Raw genomic sequence first — 16,870 nt, 5'->3', positions numbered from 1 at the left:
CCCCCTTCCAGAGGATAGTTTAAAGATGTAGGCATAGCAACCATTGGGGGGCAAGGTTTTTTTTTAACAATCACGCTTTTCCTTGATGATTCAAATGACTGTTTTTCCTGTATTTCACCAGCCAAGTCCAATTTGGACTCATTTCAATTCTAACACACAAAACTAAATACTATTAATTTTCTTTATGCATTAAAGCTCATGTCTCTAACACTTATCTGATTTTTAATACATCTTAAAAAGGTGCATCAACATACAGTATATATTGTCGTGTTTCTTGTTTGAAAATAGCCTTAGGTTTTCATTTTGATTCATTTCAAGAATAGAACTAAATATGTTTGTTGTATTTTGAGAACTGATCGGGGGGGAAATTGGCTCATTCCTATAAACCGTTACAGTGCGCATGAAATGTGAACACACACAGACACAGCTTCTGTGCTACCAGCAGAAATGATTCAATTAAGCATTTACTGATTTTAAATTTTTTTAAAAAATTATGACGATTTTCCGCAAACTGTCAACTTGCAGACTGGTACCGAGCTCTTGGCGCCCCAAATCAGCAGGAGCCACAAAATCTGCTTACAGCAATTTGGCACAAACACTCTGACCCTACATCAGGCAAGGCGAGTTCATTTGTAAAATACCATTTATGTGTACCGAGTAATTGGGAGTGAATTATAGAAAAACCATGACACGGAAGTTGGACACGTTAAAAACACCTAATGCATCAAAAACACAAAATTAATGAAAGGAATATCATTAAAAGAAAGAACGTGAAACCAAATCTAAACAGCTAAAAAAAATAAATAATAAAGCATTTGAGAAATTCAGTGATAAACGCGTCATTACGGGTTTGCTGCAGTAAACAGAAATGTTTTCAATCTTGATTGAAAAGAGCCAAAGACTTCAACACCTCAGTTCCTGACTCACTGTGATCTGTTCCCATCTCTACCGTCTTCGGAGCTGATCTCACTTTATTGGCCTCTTTATTTTTACTCGCACACGTTCTGAGATTTGACCGCCGATTCATAATGCAGTGAAGATGTGGGAAGTTTCTTGTCCAACTGACCAAAACTGCAACGAAAACACTTCTTTCAATAGTGACGGATTTTGCCACTGGCGCGAACCACGAAAAAGAAAATGACAGGAAGCAGTAGGAGGATGATGGCGGCGTGTTTTCTTTAATGACTTGTCGCGTCAACAGTTTATTGTATTTCTTATTTAATGGAAACAACGCAATTACAACATTGTGGTTTTTTTCAACATTAGCAGTATATTGACCACGTTTTGCATAAATCTGCAATGGAAACACATCTAGTGACTGCTGCTCCCGCTTAAACTTTTGCCCTTTGACGTGGTGCTACCAATGTAAACGAAGTCCTGCGAAGCTGGTAACAATCCTAAGTAGCAGAGCAAACATTCAATTCAGTTCAATTTATTTATATAGCACCAATTCACAATACATCATCTCAAGGCACTTTGCCATAATCAAAGAATAATTTTAATTCAGCTACTGTGGTGTATAAAATTTTAAACAACTTACCAAATGGCGCTGTAGGCTAAGACATGGGTGTAAATTTAAGATGCACCAAATCTTACTGTGAACTTTCGTTTTCCATTTCACAGTTTTGACAAACGCAAACAAAACACTTGGTTGTTTGTCGATCACATCATCACGCAATGGTGTTTCCAACAGAGGTGATCAAAAAGTCGACAGAAAATTGTTCACCCCACAAATCCAGGTCGTCTCCGCGCACCTGCACACACTCAAATTAATAACGCCACCACCAAGTGCTACCTCATAAAACATGCCCACGTATGGCAGCACAACAGGGTAAATTATCAAAAAAGAAAAACAAAGTAACATGGCTTTCATGCCTACATTTCTGCTTAGGCTTGTGCAACACTAACCTGGTAAAAACCAGACGCTTGTTCTATGCTTTGCGTCGTACAGAGGATCTGGACCCCCGGCTATTGAGACACAATTGGAGGTGTGGAGTCTGTCGAAGTCTAAAATTTTATCCAGTTGCTAGTGTTTGTCCATGCCGTATGCAACACGCCAGTTCGGCGCAATGAAACCGCCTGCGCCATAAACAACCGTTTCCCACCGCGGAGAGAGAAGTGCCGAGCCGAACGAGGCGGCTGTTGATGTCGATTCAGTATTTTTGAAAGCTCGATCGACACTGTCCGAACGGCTTCCTTCACTTCCTCCGCTGCCACTGCTAAAAATGTAGACTACAATTCTAAAACGGCGCAGAAAATCGACGGCACTGTTCCCGGTAGAAATTCTACCGGAGGGAATCCGAGTTAAAAGTTATCTTTGTCAGTTATCACAAACAAATTGCTGCAAACTGAATGAATTCAGCTGAACTTTTTTTTTTTTTTTTACAACTCCACCGCTTCTGATGAACCTCCACTAAATTCTTAAAACTTTGAGCTAACACTTTAAACCATTTTAAAAAAACAAACAAAAAAAAAACGACAAACAATTCAAGTTCAGATGAAAATATGAACCTGTCAGACTTAAAACACAATCAGACTGTGTTTAAGTCTGATTCAGGATCAAACTTGAACACAGTCAAGCGTAGCAAACATAAAAGAAAAGCAACAAAAATCAATTATTACATTTGAATGTGATAAGACTTCAGTGACAACATCTAGGACATTTATTTAAATATGGAATCAAACTGTAGAAACTAAAGAGTGGTGAAGGGACATAAGAGAATCTTAGAACCAGATTTATTTAAACCAACTTTATCTTTTTTTATTTCCAACATAAACAACTCCACTGAAGTCTTTCATTTTCCATGGCTCCAAAGTGAGGACCGGATGTACCATGAGCCTTAATAACAATCTGACTGACTCATGTTGTGTATTTACAGTACAGCTGACTAACATCCACAACACAGCCACTGGCGCTCGTTTTCCATCCACATGTGAATCCTCGCAGTTTTAGATTCCAAGTACGAGTCCTTGGTGTCTCCACCTCACCACCAAACAGGAAGTCCTTCTGCCTCGCGAGCGGGATCTATTTCACCACACTGACGACATGTTTCTCCTTCTCAGACACCACAGGCACGCTTCCTGGTTTGCTGTGCTTACGGACGTTCATCTCCCTGGAAAAACAACAGAGGAGCCATGAATTACTCAAACTGCTGGTGAAACGAGTCAGGAACAGGCAGAGTGAGAGAGAGGAGAGAGAGAGGAAAGCAAACAAAGACGAGGAACAGATTGAATGTGTGACTGTTGGACTAACAGCTGCGTCACACACTGGTGCTTTCGAAAACCAATGCATAAAAGTGCAGATTTAAAATCTTTTATGCATAACAGTATGTTACCAGAAAGTTTGTAAAACAAAATATGAGATTTGCAGTTAGAATTTGAGAGGATCAGAGGTTAAAAAAATACATAAAATAAAAAAATCTGAAGTGAACATATGGAACGATGTATTTCTGTTTATGGAACGAATCTGTCTAAAGAAACCAAAGAGAGTAAGATCTATTTTTACTTGTGAGAAAATAATAAAATATTATATTCTATCAAGGTACAAAGATAATACATGTTTTTTCTATCTTTAAATGCACACATTGTCTGTCTGTTTAAAGAAGCGTCTATATGGGTATGATGTTTACTTGCTTATGCTATAGCGAATTGACGTTTGAGAGAAGAGGTAGACTATATATGTTTTGTTTTTCCATTCAAAATGTGGCTTGTTCACTTTAAACTGTAAATGAATTAAATAAACAAATTTGCAAAGTCTTATGTCTGATATATTATATTAAAGCAGTGATGCAAATCAGAGAATAAGCTGCGATTCACAGGAGGGAAGGGCAAACCGGGACAATCGATCCGCCATCCGAGCTGTAAATGAGTATGTAATGCCTGTCGCGGCTACGTCAGAGCGGCCCGATCCCATCTGTGAAATTTTCCATCAGGACAACTGCGTAGGTCACACCTTCTCCCTGGCACCAGCCCAAATCGCTACCTCTCCCTTAAACGGAGGCAGCAGGGGATTCCCATCGTTTCTTCCCTGTGTGCTGCCGGGGGAGAAAAAAAAGAAGAAAAAGAAACTGGATACGCACTTTCGCCGGCGGGCCTCCTTCATGACCCTCAGCTCGTTCCTCTGGTGGTGGATGACCTTGGGCAGGTGTCGGTGGCGAGCGATGCGCTTGATTTGTGGGTGGTGCTGGAACTTCTCCTTCAGCTTCTGGCTGTAGTGAATGGCCTGCTTCTCTCTGGGAGACAGCTGTGTCAAAAAAAAAAAAACAGGGAGATGGAGAAACACAAATATACATGAGCCCAATTAGTTCATCAAGAAATGACTGAAACGTCTGTTAACACTCCCCGGTTTTCACAACCAATTCTCAGTGGGTCAATATTTTCATTTTGTCAAAATGCTCTGATCACTACAAGAAAGCCCTGATTAAAACAACATTTGAATGGCGGACACAATGTGTGTCAAGAACTAAAACCTCAAACATGAGGTTCAGGATGGATCGACATACAGACATGTCAAAAGGCCATTAGCTTTAAATATCAGCAGTAGAGAACACTCTTCATTTAGTATAAATCCAGAGTCGGCCATCCAAAGCTTAAAGCCAACGGCACCTAATGGCTCAGAAGGGCAAAAAAAAACAAAGTCCATTCTACCAAAAACAAACTAGAATCTCAAAAACCTCACAGCAGCCTATGCAAACATAGTTTTATTTTGTGAACTGGTAAACCATGTGGGTGGATATTCACACAGAAAGTAAAGATTAACACAAGAAATTGAGGTTGGAGGCGGTTTCATACAGGAATGATCCAGGATAAAACTTGGTAGAGCTTCAAACGAAGCGTTTAAAGCGAGCTCAGCTGAAACTGATATATTTGTGTGTCGTTACAAGTCAAATCAATTTTACATCAACAAAGTTCAACTCACTTGTAGGCCTGTTGCCATAAACAATAAATCAATTCATCGCATGATAAATTAAAATTATCGACCTCACTTTAATTTATCGGCTTTATCGTTTCTTTCTGCCTTTTCCCTCTTTCTATTGATGACACTGGCTGAAAAAAAGGCCCGTCTTCTCTATCTAAATCTAATGATTATTGAAGGGCAATATAGTATACAGACTTCATAATCTGCACTCTTTTGGTTGAACGTAGTTTTTGTTTCCACTTTGGTTTTATGTTGTGTTTAGTTTTAACTCAAGTGCATTTTTTGTTAATGGAGACCGAGAGTCCATTTTATTTTTTGTTCCAGTGTTCTTTTGAAAATAAAGTGCATTTACTTTTGGCAGAATGTGCCTGCATTATTATGTCATGACCATTACATGAGTTTAAAATGGTCTTCAAACAATATTGTTGTTTGTTGCAACAATTTCCGAGACAATTAATCGCTCAGCAAAATTTGTCATCGTGACAGGAATACTCGCTTGACCGTACAATGCTGATCCGTAGAGTTGAAATGACTTCGGAGCGACAAACTCGTTTAAAAAACAAATCAACGTCTGTTAAGAACGTGAAACCAGCAGCTCGACAACATGCCCACCTCCGTTTGGCCCATGAAAGCCACCGTCTGGTGACTGCCCTCCTCCGAGGCTTTTATTCTAATTAGAAGCAATGTTTTATCTGGGATTCAATTTGAGGGGGAACAGTTGGTACAAGCTGATCCTGTTGCACCAATCTAATCCCTCTAAAATAATAATAATAATAAAAAAAAAGTAAAACTGGGAGATTCCTAGAGAGATCTCAGTGGATGTCTGATCAACAGACGGTTTGTATCACCCAAAACTGATCAAAGACCAATCAGGATCAGGAAAACTGCTAGAGGAGGAGGTACCTGAGATTATGTCCTCCAGTTTTCTGGATCATCAACACCATCAAGCAGAAGTTTAGTTAAGATGGAGAGGGATTCCAAGGAAGTCCAACAAGTCTATAGAATCGTGGGCTCATAAAGACATTCTCCTAAAAAAAAGTCAAAACCTCACTTTAACCATTATTTTAAAACACTGAAGATTGAAAAAATAAAAAAATAAAAAACGCTCATGCGTTTGCTACATTTTCTGAAATTCAGTGGGTACGCTCGCCGGCAGCCGTGACGGTCCTGATCAAATCAATCAATCACATTTTATTTGTATAGCACATTTCAGCAGCAAGGCATTTCAAAGTGCTTTACATCATATCAAACACAGAAACACAATGCAACTTAGAATCAACAATCAAAACACGACATTAAGTCAGGTTCCATCAATAGATTTGTAATTGATTACGTTTCAAATACAATTTAGACAGGTGGATTTTTAGTCGAGTTTGCATCCATAAAAGATTTACCTGTTACACTCCTACTGTGTTATATGGAACAAAATACCTATTGCTATTTTCATTCCCACTCACAATCACACAGTTTAAAACGATGTAGAGGCATTTTAATGCATCACTGGAATCCAAATCTGAAGGCTTTTCTCTCAATTCTGTTGGTTCAGTCTCAGACTGGTAGGGTTATTTAAAATTTACCCCCATAAAGTTTTCCTGCATTTCTTCATATACAAGAAAAATAATTCTTATTCCATTTCCACTAACAACCAAACAGTAGCATCAGCAATCAGTGGCTGAATGAGGCATAGCGCACGTGACGAACCGAGTCGCTACTGAACTGTAAGTCTGCCTCCCAAAATTGCCCCACTTTAGCATTTATTGAAAAAAAAAAAAAGTTAATATTTAAGTTTCAGGTCAGAAAATGTTTTGTGGAAGTGTTTCACTAAGTGATATTCCAAAGTGATGGCCCAAAATAAGTTACCACAACAGTTCTTCTACAACAAAGAATAAACAGAACATGACTGAATATATAAATTTAACCTCGAGTCCAAACGTTCCAACATGTTGGGGAAACTTCTAAAAAGTGAGTCGCAGCAGTCAGGAGAGTCTCTGTCTGTCCAGAGTAATGCCTTCAGTCCCCCGACTAACCTTTGATTCAGCATCTCGGCGTTTCTTGATAATTAAAGACGCTCTCAGTAGAACTTCACCGTTAATGCTGCGTTACGTTCAAAGTGGCCTCCGTTTAAGTGATTGGCCCATTTCAAAGTGCTGATAGGAGCAGCGCTTGTCTGATCTATTTAAGTGCAGAGCCTGCAAGTAAATCTCCCCGTGCACAGTGACAGTGAAACAAGTGCCAAAAGCAGCCCGCCTCCACCAGCGAGCTGCATTAAAAGAATAAGCAGGAGCGAATCTGATTAGGAGTGAAAGACGGCTGCTGGAGATCATCTTAATAATCTGGCAGCAAACCGTTGTTTGAGGCAACAGAGCATTTCTTGGGAAGTCTTAACAAGTCCCATGCGACAGCCGAGGACGCAATATTATTAACGTAAAAGCAGATATTATTGACAGAATCCAATTGATATCAAATGTTTCCAATCTGAGCTTTTCTTTTCAGGCTTTCCTTTCATCAGGAGACACTGTGCCAACAGGAATATAGCACTTATTGAGAGTAATTGTACCCTAAGTCAGCATCCATCAGTGCATTTGGCAACGGTCGTCCCCCGTAGCGTAGCTGCTGGCAGAGTGGCCCACTGTTACAGTGCGGAGGCGGGCCCGGGGCCAAAAAGAATGCAGCCAATTCATAAAACTGGCTCGAGTAATAAAACCTGACGGAGATACGAGATATTAAGACAGCTGAGGAAAATTCAGCTGCTGATCAGCATGTAGACATTACTATTAGTAATGACCCGGGCCGCGTGCCAACAGGAAACTAAGCAAAAAATAAATAAATAAACTCACCACTCCCAGTTTCTCCGCCGCGTTCGCCTTCCACAGCCGGATGTTCATTTCGTCCGAGCCGCTCAGGACGTACTTGCTGTCCGCCGACCACTTTACGCAGATGACGTGCTGCATGCGCTTGGTGTGGTAGACTTCTCTGCAAGCACGCCCAGAGACATATTGCACCGTAAGCTTCTAAAAGCCGGATGGGCCAGGTTTTAAAAGCGGCGAACGCGACGAGAACCGACCTGCTGCTTGCAGAGTCTTTGGGGAAGATGCGGATGGTCTTGTCGAAGCTGGCGGAGACGAACTCCCGTCCGGTGGGAGAGTAGTCGACGTCCAACACGGCGGAGACGTGGTCCACGTGCACTTTGACGGGATTCTCCAGATACCTCATGTCGTATGTGTACAGGCTAGTGAGTCAACAGGAAGCAACGCTAACGTTAGAGTCTGCATCTTTGGTACAAACCAGGAGGTGTAAGCGACATTTGAGCTACTTGTGTGATGACGAGAGCTGGCAATCAATTTAAAAAATTTAATCAGATTTATCACCATGCTTAACTCGGGCAGAGTTAAGCATGGATCATCTTGAAATGTAAAAATTCACACTGTCCTAAAATCTTTTACAGTCTCAAACCAGATATCTCAGTTTTCCAAGTAAAGAAGTAATGTTTGTTTCAAACATGATGTTTGAAACAAACATTACGTTGTTTCAACGTAATTCAGAAATGTTAGCTGTAAGCTGGTTGTGCATCGTTGGAAGGGTAATTCATCATGCCATTAAATACATACTATATTGGTTTTATTCAGCACAGTGTTCTTTAAACCTTGCTCATCTTTTCACTCGCGTTTGCAACTCTGCGCTGCTGACCGCAGTACAAGACCTTGTAAAGTGTGGCAGTGAACTAAGTAACCCTCTCCAGGAGAGAGGCTGAAAAGTCAATAAATATAGCAACAAAGTTGCTAAGTTAGCAACAGTGGAGCAACGATTGTTAACCACGTTAACCACATTTTTGACAACTTTTCAGCACAACCAGTACAGACCTGAAAACTTGCTGCACCTTTCTTACGATCCCGCCTTAACAGAGCCAGTCATTTCTGTTGAATTAGACTTTTTATCTCAAATTAAAGGTAGAAAATTATTTAAAAGGATCTACATGCTTTTAAATTCACTATTTGTCTTATTAAATATTTTCAATAATTACACAAACCAGAAGCTGTTGAAAGAATAAACAAAATCCAATTCCCTCTTAGACTCACTTGTAGTCTTCATTTGCACAAGTGAAGTAGTAAGCTTCCATTGGGTTCCAGCTGATCGTGTTGGTCCTCATTGTCATGATCACCTGAAGGAGAAGCAGAATTTTTTCAATATGAACTTCAAAGAAGGAGAAGAAAGAAGAAGAATGACCCACCTTTTTAAGAGGTGTTGATTCCCTCATGTCATATAAAACTATACTTCTGTCAGAGGCACAGCTGCCAAGGAGCTCCGTCTGTGGAGAGGAAAATGATCCAATTGGACTAAATCAGCAGGTTTCATATGAAACAGGTGCAGTTCCAGAATGGTGTGCTATGTCTCACCTCCACAGGGTTAAAACGGACGGAGCTGAAGCTGTCCACGCCCCAGGTGAAGGAGCGGATGGGGGTGCTCCTCTGCTCGTCCCAGATGTCCACCTGGTGGCCGCATGTTGCAAACACAGCGCTCTTCTGGTGATGGTCCAGTCCTGTGAACACGGCCTAAAGAGGGATGCGTCTCTTTAAGCAAAAAGAAATCATAAAGCAGGAAAAATTTGTCCTGATGAATAAAATTAAAGAGGCGTTACCTTGCCGAGGATGGTGTTAAGAGGCTCCTCCTCCTCTCCGTAGCCCGGCGCTTCCATTTTCCAATGTTTGATGGTTTTGTCATCTCCGATCTGTTACAATCAAGGATAGGTTTTCATTAAGGGGAGCACTGATTGCAGTTTACTGGCCGATCATCAATCTATGAAAAAGACTCATTTGTTAATTTCAATTTTGGCAGATACCAATTTTTTTTGTCTGGGAAAAAAAAACAAAACAAAACAAAAAAAACGATAAATATAGTAAAGTGGCTAAGTCGGTCAGACCTCTCTCTCATGACAAAGCAAAAGAGGACAGTGGCCGATTTTCAGATATTTGCAGATAAGATAAGGTCAGTGGATAAGGTCCGTCTCACGTGTTAGTATCAGTCGCTTGGGGCTGATTTATTGGTGCAACTAAGCCTGGAAAGGTAACAGATTTTGCTGTAGAATCTTTTATAAATCTTTTATGGTTGTTTTGAAACAATTTTCAAGTATTATTATGGCAATAGCCCAATAATGCAACAACACATTCTCAAAGATCATTAAGCTTTAAATTCTAATGAGCATTTAACACTGGAAGACATCTTAAAGGTCCAAAATAAATAAAGCGACCGAAACAACAAATAAAATTAATTTTGTTTGTCACAAAATTATCCTTCAAAAAAAAAAAAAGGGAGGCTAGTCGAGACCAATGTGTCAGACTGAAGACTTTAGTCATCCAGGTTTTGGTGGGAAGACACAAGAAAAAAAAGATTAAAAAACGATAAATCGATGCAAATGGAAATTATTGAGCTGATTTCAATTTATTATGCGATTAATTGATTTACTGTTTATTGTGACAGGCCCAGGTGCACCCCTAGTTCTTATGCTGCTGATACTTAAAAACAAACAAGCTGAAGGGAAAAATGTGAAGATGATGAAGTAGACTGCTTACCGTAAAGAAGGAAGAACCGCAGTATCTGACGACCATTCCCCGGACAAACCCTTCATGTGCCTGGAGAGTGCGGACGCACTCGTGTTTGGTAAGATTCCACACTTTGACCTACAAACACATTATATATATATATATATATATATATAAGCAAACAGAGTGCATGAAGCTCCTCGACTTTCAAGGGCTTCAACGGCTTACCTCGCCATCGCAGGAGCCAGAGAGCAGGGTGGAGAGACTCCGGGGGTGCTTGGCCAGACAGTTCACCCCGTCTCTGTGTCCGTCCAGGGAGGCCAGAAAAGGCTTGGCAAACACGCGCTCCAACTTCGTGGCGTTCAGAGCCCGAGTGTACTCTCTGCTCACCTCGAACGGATGAAGGGAGGGGTCGTAGTTCCTGGGGACTGACACGGGGACAGCAGTCAAAGGTTGGTACAGCAAGTTGCGTCGCAGAAGAATTCACAACCTTAAACTATGAACATTTTTTTTTTTTACCAAAAAAAAAAAAGAAAAGATAAACCGAGACTCTAAATTCTTTCCGTTGCTCGAGGAATGCTGTCCTGCTTTTTTTTTTTTTAATGTGCCACTGGTCCAACACGCCTGAATCAAATCGCTTAAATAGTCCTGCTAATGACCCAACTGTTTGATTCGGAGCAAAGGAAAGCTAAAAGAAATGAACGTCACACGTTTTGTACTTAAAAAAAATAAAATAAAAGCTACTCAACAACTAATTCCAGCTTTGTGTTGGTTCTGTCGTATAAAATGCCAATAAAACACACAGAACTCTGGAGAGGCAACGAGACAAAAAGTTTAAAACTTTTAACTTTAGTTATTTTTGGAATGGGGTTAAATGTTTTAGAGTTTAACATAAAACTAGTTATGATAAACTCTTTCTATTTTTACCATACATAACTACTGTTCAATACAAAGCTGCTAATGCTGGTGTTGTCGCTGCAAGAGAAGATCAGAAGTTGATGTTTATGCTAATCGTTAGCCTCTGGAAGCTAACAGTCACGCGCTTACCTCGCTGAATATCGTGTTTAGTTTCCCGGACATAATCATCCGGGTTTCTTGAGAGGACCTTGACCTTCATTTGGTTTCAGAGCCAAGAGCAACGCCAATACAAAAGAATGTTTAATAACAATATCTTAATGTTCGTGCAAAAAAAAAAAGAGACTAGCCGACATGTGTTGATAGTGAAGAAGCGGCTTGGTCTGCTCGCGTTGCATTGTGGGACATCCGCGCCTGTTGATTGCGTCACTGAAAGAAACAATAGTCAAGTTAGATATTTTAGAAAGAGAACGAACCGGAAATAATACCGGAAAGGCGTCAATTTACAGACTTTAGTGGCAAGTAGGAGCACGCGAGGCTTAGGGAGTATAAATGAGATTTGTTAGCGTGAAAAACTGCAGTAGCAGCAGAAGCTCGCGCTGAACACGTTTGAAAATTACATGTACACTTATAACATTCACCTAATAGGGAGAAATGTTAAGAAATGACTGTTTTCAACTAAACTGTAGGTGTCCCAGTTATAATTATCATACGCTTGGACAATACAGCCCAAGATATCTCTGTTCATTTCTCCTTTCAGTCTCCTTAGGATGCTTGGTGCTTTTTTTCCCTTCACCTCCCTTCAGTGTTTGTATCGATCCAAGTCTGGAAGCTGAGGTGACCATGGAAAAAGATAGATTTTTTTAAAAATTATTAATTTATTTTTTTTGGCCTCACAAAATGACTACCGTTTATCAATACAATATTTTAGTTCAATCTCCTGGAATTTCAAGATGTCACATGTTCTAACATTTCCTGATGCAACGAACATTATTTTTTCTCTAATTGTCTTTATTTCACGATGGATGGATGGATGGATGGATGGATGGAGAGAGCGAGAGAGAGAGAGAGAGAGAGAGACAGACAGACAACGGGCTGGGACTCGAACCCGTGACGGCCGCGGTAAGATGTGGGGCTCGGATTCGAATTATTTTGAAAGTACATTCCGGAAGTACAACTCTGAGGAATACAACATGACATTTATCTAATCGGTTCCTCGCAACAAGGTCGAGCCGGAGGAGTGTGAGACTTGACACTTGTCGGTGGCGATGAGTTTCGCCTCATGTCAGAAACGTGGCTCGGCGTCCGACGTGCCGTGAATTTCAGGCGGTTTCCTCGTATCTGTGCCATATCTAAATGTTGTCGCGGAGTCCACCAGCCGTTTCACTGTTACTGAGTTGTTGGGGGTTTTTTTTGCGTTGTTAGGAGCTCAGCCAGCTGCGGCGGAGGAGGCTAGCTGAGCTCGGTTACCTGCTAAGGATGAGCTCCGCACCGAATCACCGTGACGCTACAGAGACAGCAGGGCAGCCCAGAAAACACGTCTCCGTCGCCGGACACGTCCAGCAGGTCTTCAGCCATGTGAAAATAGAAAACCTGGTGGCGGGACTGAGCGGTGGTGTGGTGTCCACTCTGGTGCTTCACCCTCTGGACCTGGTGAAGACCAGGTTTGCAGGTACAGCGTGAGGATCGGCTGTTCTGGATGTTTTTTTTTTTTTTTTTTTTTTTGAACACCTTCACTAAGATATGAACGTCTCTTCCAATGCAGTGAGTGACGGACTGGAGTTGAGGCCCAAGTACAGCGGTATTCTTCACTGTATGAAGAGTGTGTGGCATCAGGAGGGAGTGAGGGGTCTGTACCAAGGGGTGACCCCCAACATCTGGGGCGCGGGCTTGTCCTGGGGCCTCTACTTCTTCTTGTATGTATAAAACCTGCATCAGGACGACTTCACCAGCAACAGTGACATTCAGAAATCTGTTGATGTACGTTTTCCCTCTGACTTTCCAGCTACAATGCAATCAAAGGCTACACTAAGGAAGGCCGTCAGGCTGAACTGAGCCCAGCAGAGCACCTGGTTTCAGCGGCTGAAGCAGGTTAGAGCCGACCGCTCAGCTGGATAACTCTGCTCAGAACTGGATGCAGCCGAGACACGGGGCGTACGGAAGTGACTGCACACCCGTTTTGTTTATTATACTTCCTAAGGAGGTCACACTGGTTTGTTTGTTTTCTGGATAAATTTAGCTCGGGTAATAAAATTGAAGCTGCCACACAATATTTCTGTGTAAACAGACGGATCCAGGTAGGATAACGACATCATTCTGAGCTCTGAATCACTCAAGTAGCATGTAATGCCAAGGAACGGAGTGCAAATTCACTTGCACCTGCAAAACAATCGAGCAAAACGAAAAATCGCAACAAAATGCTGTATTTATTCCAGATATTTTATTACTTTATTTGATTTCTTTCTCTTTTTTTTTTTTGCAAGACGATTCAAGTTGATTACTATAAACAGAATAAAAAATAGCTTTGAAAATAAGGTAGTGATCCACTAAATATGTGGTAAAGGGACATTAGCATCTAATTTTGAGATTAATATTTTTTTTGAAACAAGCAGCACCAAAGCCCTATCTTAAAGACTTTATGTATTTTTCACATTCTTACAATCAGTCTTTAATTCACGCAACCATTAAAACTTCAAACTATGAAATGAGTTGCTTTTTGTTTTCTTTTTTTTTTGCACAAATTAACTATATCCTTCTTAAAATATATATTTTTCTTCTACTCCTGTTTAAGAAAGGTTTCATGTCAAAGCCTGAGATATTGGCCGTAAGTTTATGGTGAACATTTGATTTATTTAAATCTTTTTTTACTCGGCATGAAGTGCTGCTGAGAAAGCTGGATCTGGAGAAAAATGTTTATATGACAAACGAGTAGAAACCTATTAAAATCTTAATTGTGGTACTGAAATACTTTTTTAATATTTTTCTTTTGACAAAACTAACCTATTGAGTTGCAGCCAGACCTGGCAGAACATTAAAACAGTGTGTTTTTAGAGCGGTGTGTGTGTGTGTGTCTGTGTGTGTCAACTTGAGAGGCTCTAGCAGACCTTTAGAGTCTTGTTTCCTGCTTCTTCTTCTCAGGCATCCTCACTCTCACCATAACCAACCCGATCTGGGTCACCAAGACCCGACTGGTTCTGCAGTACAGCGCCGACCCCACCAGTAAGCAGTATAAGGGGATGGTGGACGCCCTGGTTAAGATCTACCGCCACGAGGGCCTGCCAGGACTTTACAAAGTGGGACATTTTTTTTGTGGACTTCCATGCGTGACATATGAAATGTGTCTGATGATTATAGATGCTAGATTTTGTGCCATGAAAGAAAAACGTAAAAGTCCAACAGGAAAGTCATAATTGCAAGTTTTATAGTAGTAATCATGAGGTTTAAAGCCGTAATTATGAGCTTTAAGGTCATCATTTGAGGGTGAGTTGTTGTTACTTTTGGAATAAAAGCCATAATTTCACCTTTCGGTCATAATTATGAGATCCAGTCAAAATTATGAGTCATAATTTCAACTTTCAAAATCATAGTTTTGATTTTAGTCATAATTTTGAGGATACAAGTCATCATTTTGACTTGAAAAGTAATTATTATGAGAATGCAGTCCACAATTTTAACTTTCCAAATCATAATTATTAATAATCATACTTGAGATACATTCGATTTCGTTCAGTGTCTCATAATCATGACTGTAAATTAGAAAGTCAAAATTATGACTTTGTTTTTATCAACAACAACAAAAAAAGATGACTTTATATCTCATAAGAAGTCTGCCTTTAAAAATCGGAATTATAACTTCCTGTTGAGCTTTTAGTCTTTTCTTTCATGACCTGAATGAGCTTCCATACTTCCCTGCCGTCACTTCGGCAGGAAATAGTCATCCCCCACTAGGGGGCATCATTACTCATCACACGCATACCTCCAGCTGAAGTAAAGTCCGGTTGTGTTCTGCAGGGTTACGTTCCGGGCCTGTTCGGTACGTCTCACGGAGCCCTGCAGTTCATGGCCTACGAAGAGCTCAAGAGAGACTACAACAAATACAAGAAGGTGCCTTCAGATGCAAAGTTGGTGAGTTTCAAACTTGGGGTTACGCTGGATAAAGTCATCCCTTCCTTCTTCCTGCTCACCCTCCTCTCCATCGTTCTCTTATGAGCAGGATGCTCTGGAATACGTCACAATGGCAGCGCTGTCCAAAATATTCGCCGTCGCCACGACGTACCCGTATCAGGTGGTGAGAGCTCGGCTCCAAGACCAGCACAACAGATACGGCGGGGTCGTGGACGTCATCGGACGGACGTGGAGGTACGGATCTGCCGGCACCGGTCGATTGGACCCGGCTTCCTTTTCACCCTCATTATCTCCTCCCCTCCCCGCAGAAACGAAGGAGCTTCGGGCTTCTACAAAGGCGTCGTCCCAAATTTGATCCGCGTCACGCCGGCCTGCTGCATCACTTTTGTGGTTTATGAGAACGTGTCCCGCTTCCTTCTGGGGACAAAATGAGAGAGACAGAGAGGACCCGGCATGGACAGCCACACGGGGCGTCAAGCTCCGGCTGAAACGTTGGAGACAAAGAGGGGAGCGTGTTTTCCCCCCAGAGGCTTTCCTTAAGTACGTGGAGATGCGTAGAAGTGAGAGGAAAAATAGTCAAAGCTTCAAATCAACTAACTCATTTTCGGTCAAACATATTGGAGGCGGATTGGGGCCACTGAAGTAAAAGAATTCTGACTTTAATCTCAGAACTTTGGCTTTTTTTTTTTCTTAGAATTTTGGAAAATAATTTCTCGTAATTTAGAATTTTTTTTTTTCTCCCAGAATTGTGACTTTTTTTTCCTCAAAATTCTGACTTTTGAACTTAGAAGATTAAAGTCGGAATTCTGAGAGGAAAAATTCAATCTGAATTGTGAGATTAAAGTCAAAACTCTGACTTTTGAACTCAGACGATTAAAGCCGGAATTCTAAAGAAAAGTCAGATTTTTCAGAGAAAAGTCAAAAATCCTGAGATTTAATCCTGAATTCTGAGTCACTTTTTTTTTCAGTGGCCTCAATCCTCTTCTGTGAAAACATGACGGGAATACGTGTCCGATTTAAGCGCACAGTTAGTTCGTGGGGATGTGTTGCTTCAGTTTGTCCCTTTGGAAATGATATAAATGTGATACGGTAACTATTATTTTCAAACAAGAGGGGCATAGTGTAACGATGTGTGGTGAATTCAGCATTCTACCACAGAGGGAGTTTTGTTTATGTTTTCTGGCAACAGAAGGACGAAAAACAAAAGTGTATTTTTAAAGCTTGATCATCAGCATCAAGATCTCAGGTCTCCAGTTTTACCTTTATTATCAATTATCCATGCATGAACTGCAGCATTGATGATGCTTCTTCCATAACGTAATTTTTTCCTCATTACACAAACTTAAGTGTGTTGTTTTATGGCATTTTGTTATGAAATGTGAAGTGCTTTATTAGTGTGTGAACACAATAAATGTTTTATTTTTGACCTATTTTA

At 40.8% G+C, this 16,870-nt stretch overlaps 2 protein-coding genes across 2 annotated transcripts; one reads left to right on the top strand and one right to left on the bottom strand.

The window, feature by feature from the left end:
* Nucleotides 1–625: 625 nt before the first annotated feature.
* Nucleotides 626–11,723, bottom strand: dcaf13 (ddb1 and cul4 associated factor 13). Its single transcript, XM_032557769.1, has 11 exons — nucleotides 11,503–11,723; nucleotides 10,684–10,883; nucleotides 10,486–10,593; nucleotides 9,555–9,644; nucleotides 9,313–9,468; nucleotides 9,147–9,224; nucleotides 8,995–9,077; nucleotides 7,983–8,147; nucleotides 7,756–7,891; nucleotides 4,080–4,243; nucleotides 626–3,113 (listed from the first exon to the last, which is right to left on the bottom strand). The coding sequence occupies exons 1-11, from the start codon at nucleotides 11,570–11,572 to the stop codon at nucleotides 3,026–3,028; spliced, it is 1,338 nt and encodes a 445-aa protein (XP_032413660.1). The 5' UTR covers nucleotides 11,573–11,723; the 3' UTR covers nucleotides 626–3,025.
* A 784-nt stretch (nucleotides 11,724–12,507) lies between these two features.
* On the top strand, nucleotides 12,508–16,870 carry LOC116716844 (mitochondrial folate transporter/carrier). The gene is made up of 7 exons (XM_032557770.1): nucleotides 12,508–12,982; nucleotides 13,076–13,226; nucleotides 13,316–13,401; nucleotides 14,449–14,603; nucleotides 15,322–15,435; nucleotides 15,524–15,669; nucleotides 15,744–16,870. The coding sequence occupies exons 1-7, from the start codon at nucleotides 12,790–12,792 to the stop codon at nucleotides 15,865–15,867; spliced, it is 969 nt and encodes a 322-aa protein (XP_032413661.1). The 5' UTR covers nucleotides 12,508–12,789; the 3' UTR covers nucleotides 15,868–16,870.

This window comes from Xiphophorus hellerii, chromosome 3 (genome assembly GCF_003331165.1).
Source record: "Xiphophorus hellerii strain 12219 chromosome 3, Xiphophorus_hellerii-4.1, whole genome shotgun sequence".
Lineage (NCBI taxonomy): Eukaryota > Metazoa > Chordata > Actinopteri > Cyprinodontiformes > Poeciliidae > Xiphophorus > Xiphophorus hellerii.
This window is presented reverse-complemented; position numbering and strand designations above follow the sequence as displayed.

Excerpts from the sequence above, each read along its gene's own strand:
- LOC116716844 (XM_032557770.1), top strand. The coding sequence starts at position 12,790 with ATGAGCTCCGCACCGAATCACCGTGACGCTACAGAGACAGCAGGGCAG. Across the intron at positions 14,604-15,321 it reads GCCTGCCAGGACTTTACAAA|GGTTACGTTCCGGGCCTGTT; the intron begins GTGGGACATTTT and ends TGTGTTCTGCAG. Across the intron at positions 15,436-15,523 it reads TGCCTTCAGATGCAAAGTTG|GATGCTCTGGAATACGTCAC; the intron begins GTGAGTTTCAAA and ends TCTTATGAGCAG.
- dcaf13 (XM_032557769.1), bottom strand. The coding sequence starts at position 11,572 with ATGAAGGTCAAGGTCCTCTCAAGAAACCCGGATGATTATGTCCGGGAA. Across the intron at positions 9,469-9,554 it reads TTAACACCATCCTCGGCAAG|GCCGTGTTCACAGGACTGGA; the intron begins GTAACGCCTCTT and ends ATCCCTCTTTAG. Across the intron at positions 4,244-7,755 it reads CGGCGGAGAAACTGGGAGTG|CTGTCTCCCAGAGAGAAGCA; the intron begins GTGAGTTTATTT and ends TTTTTGACACAG.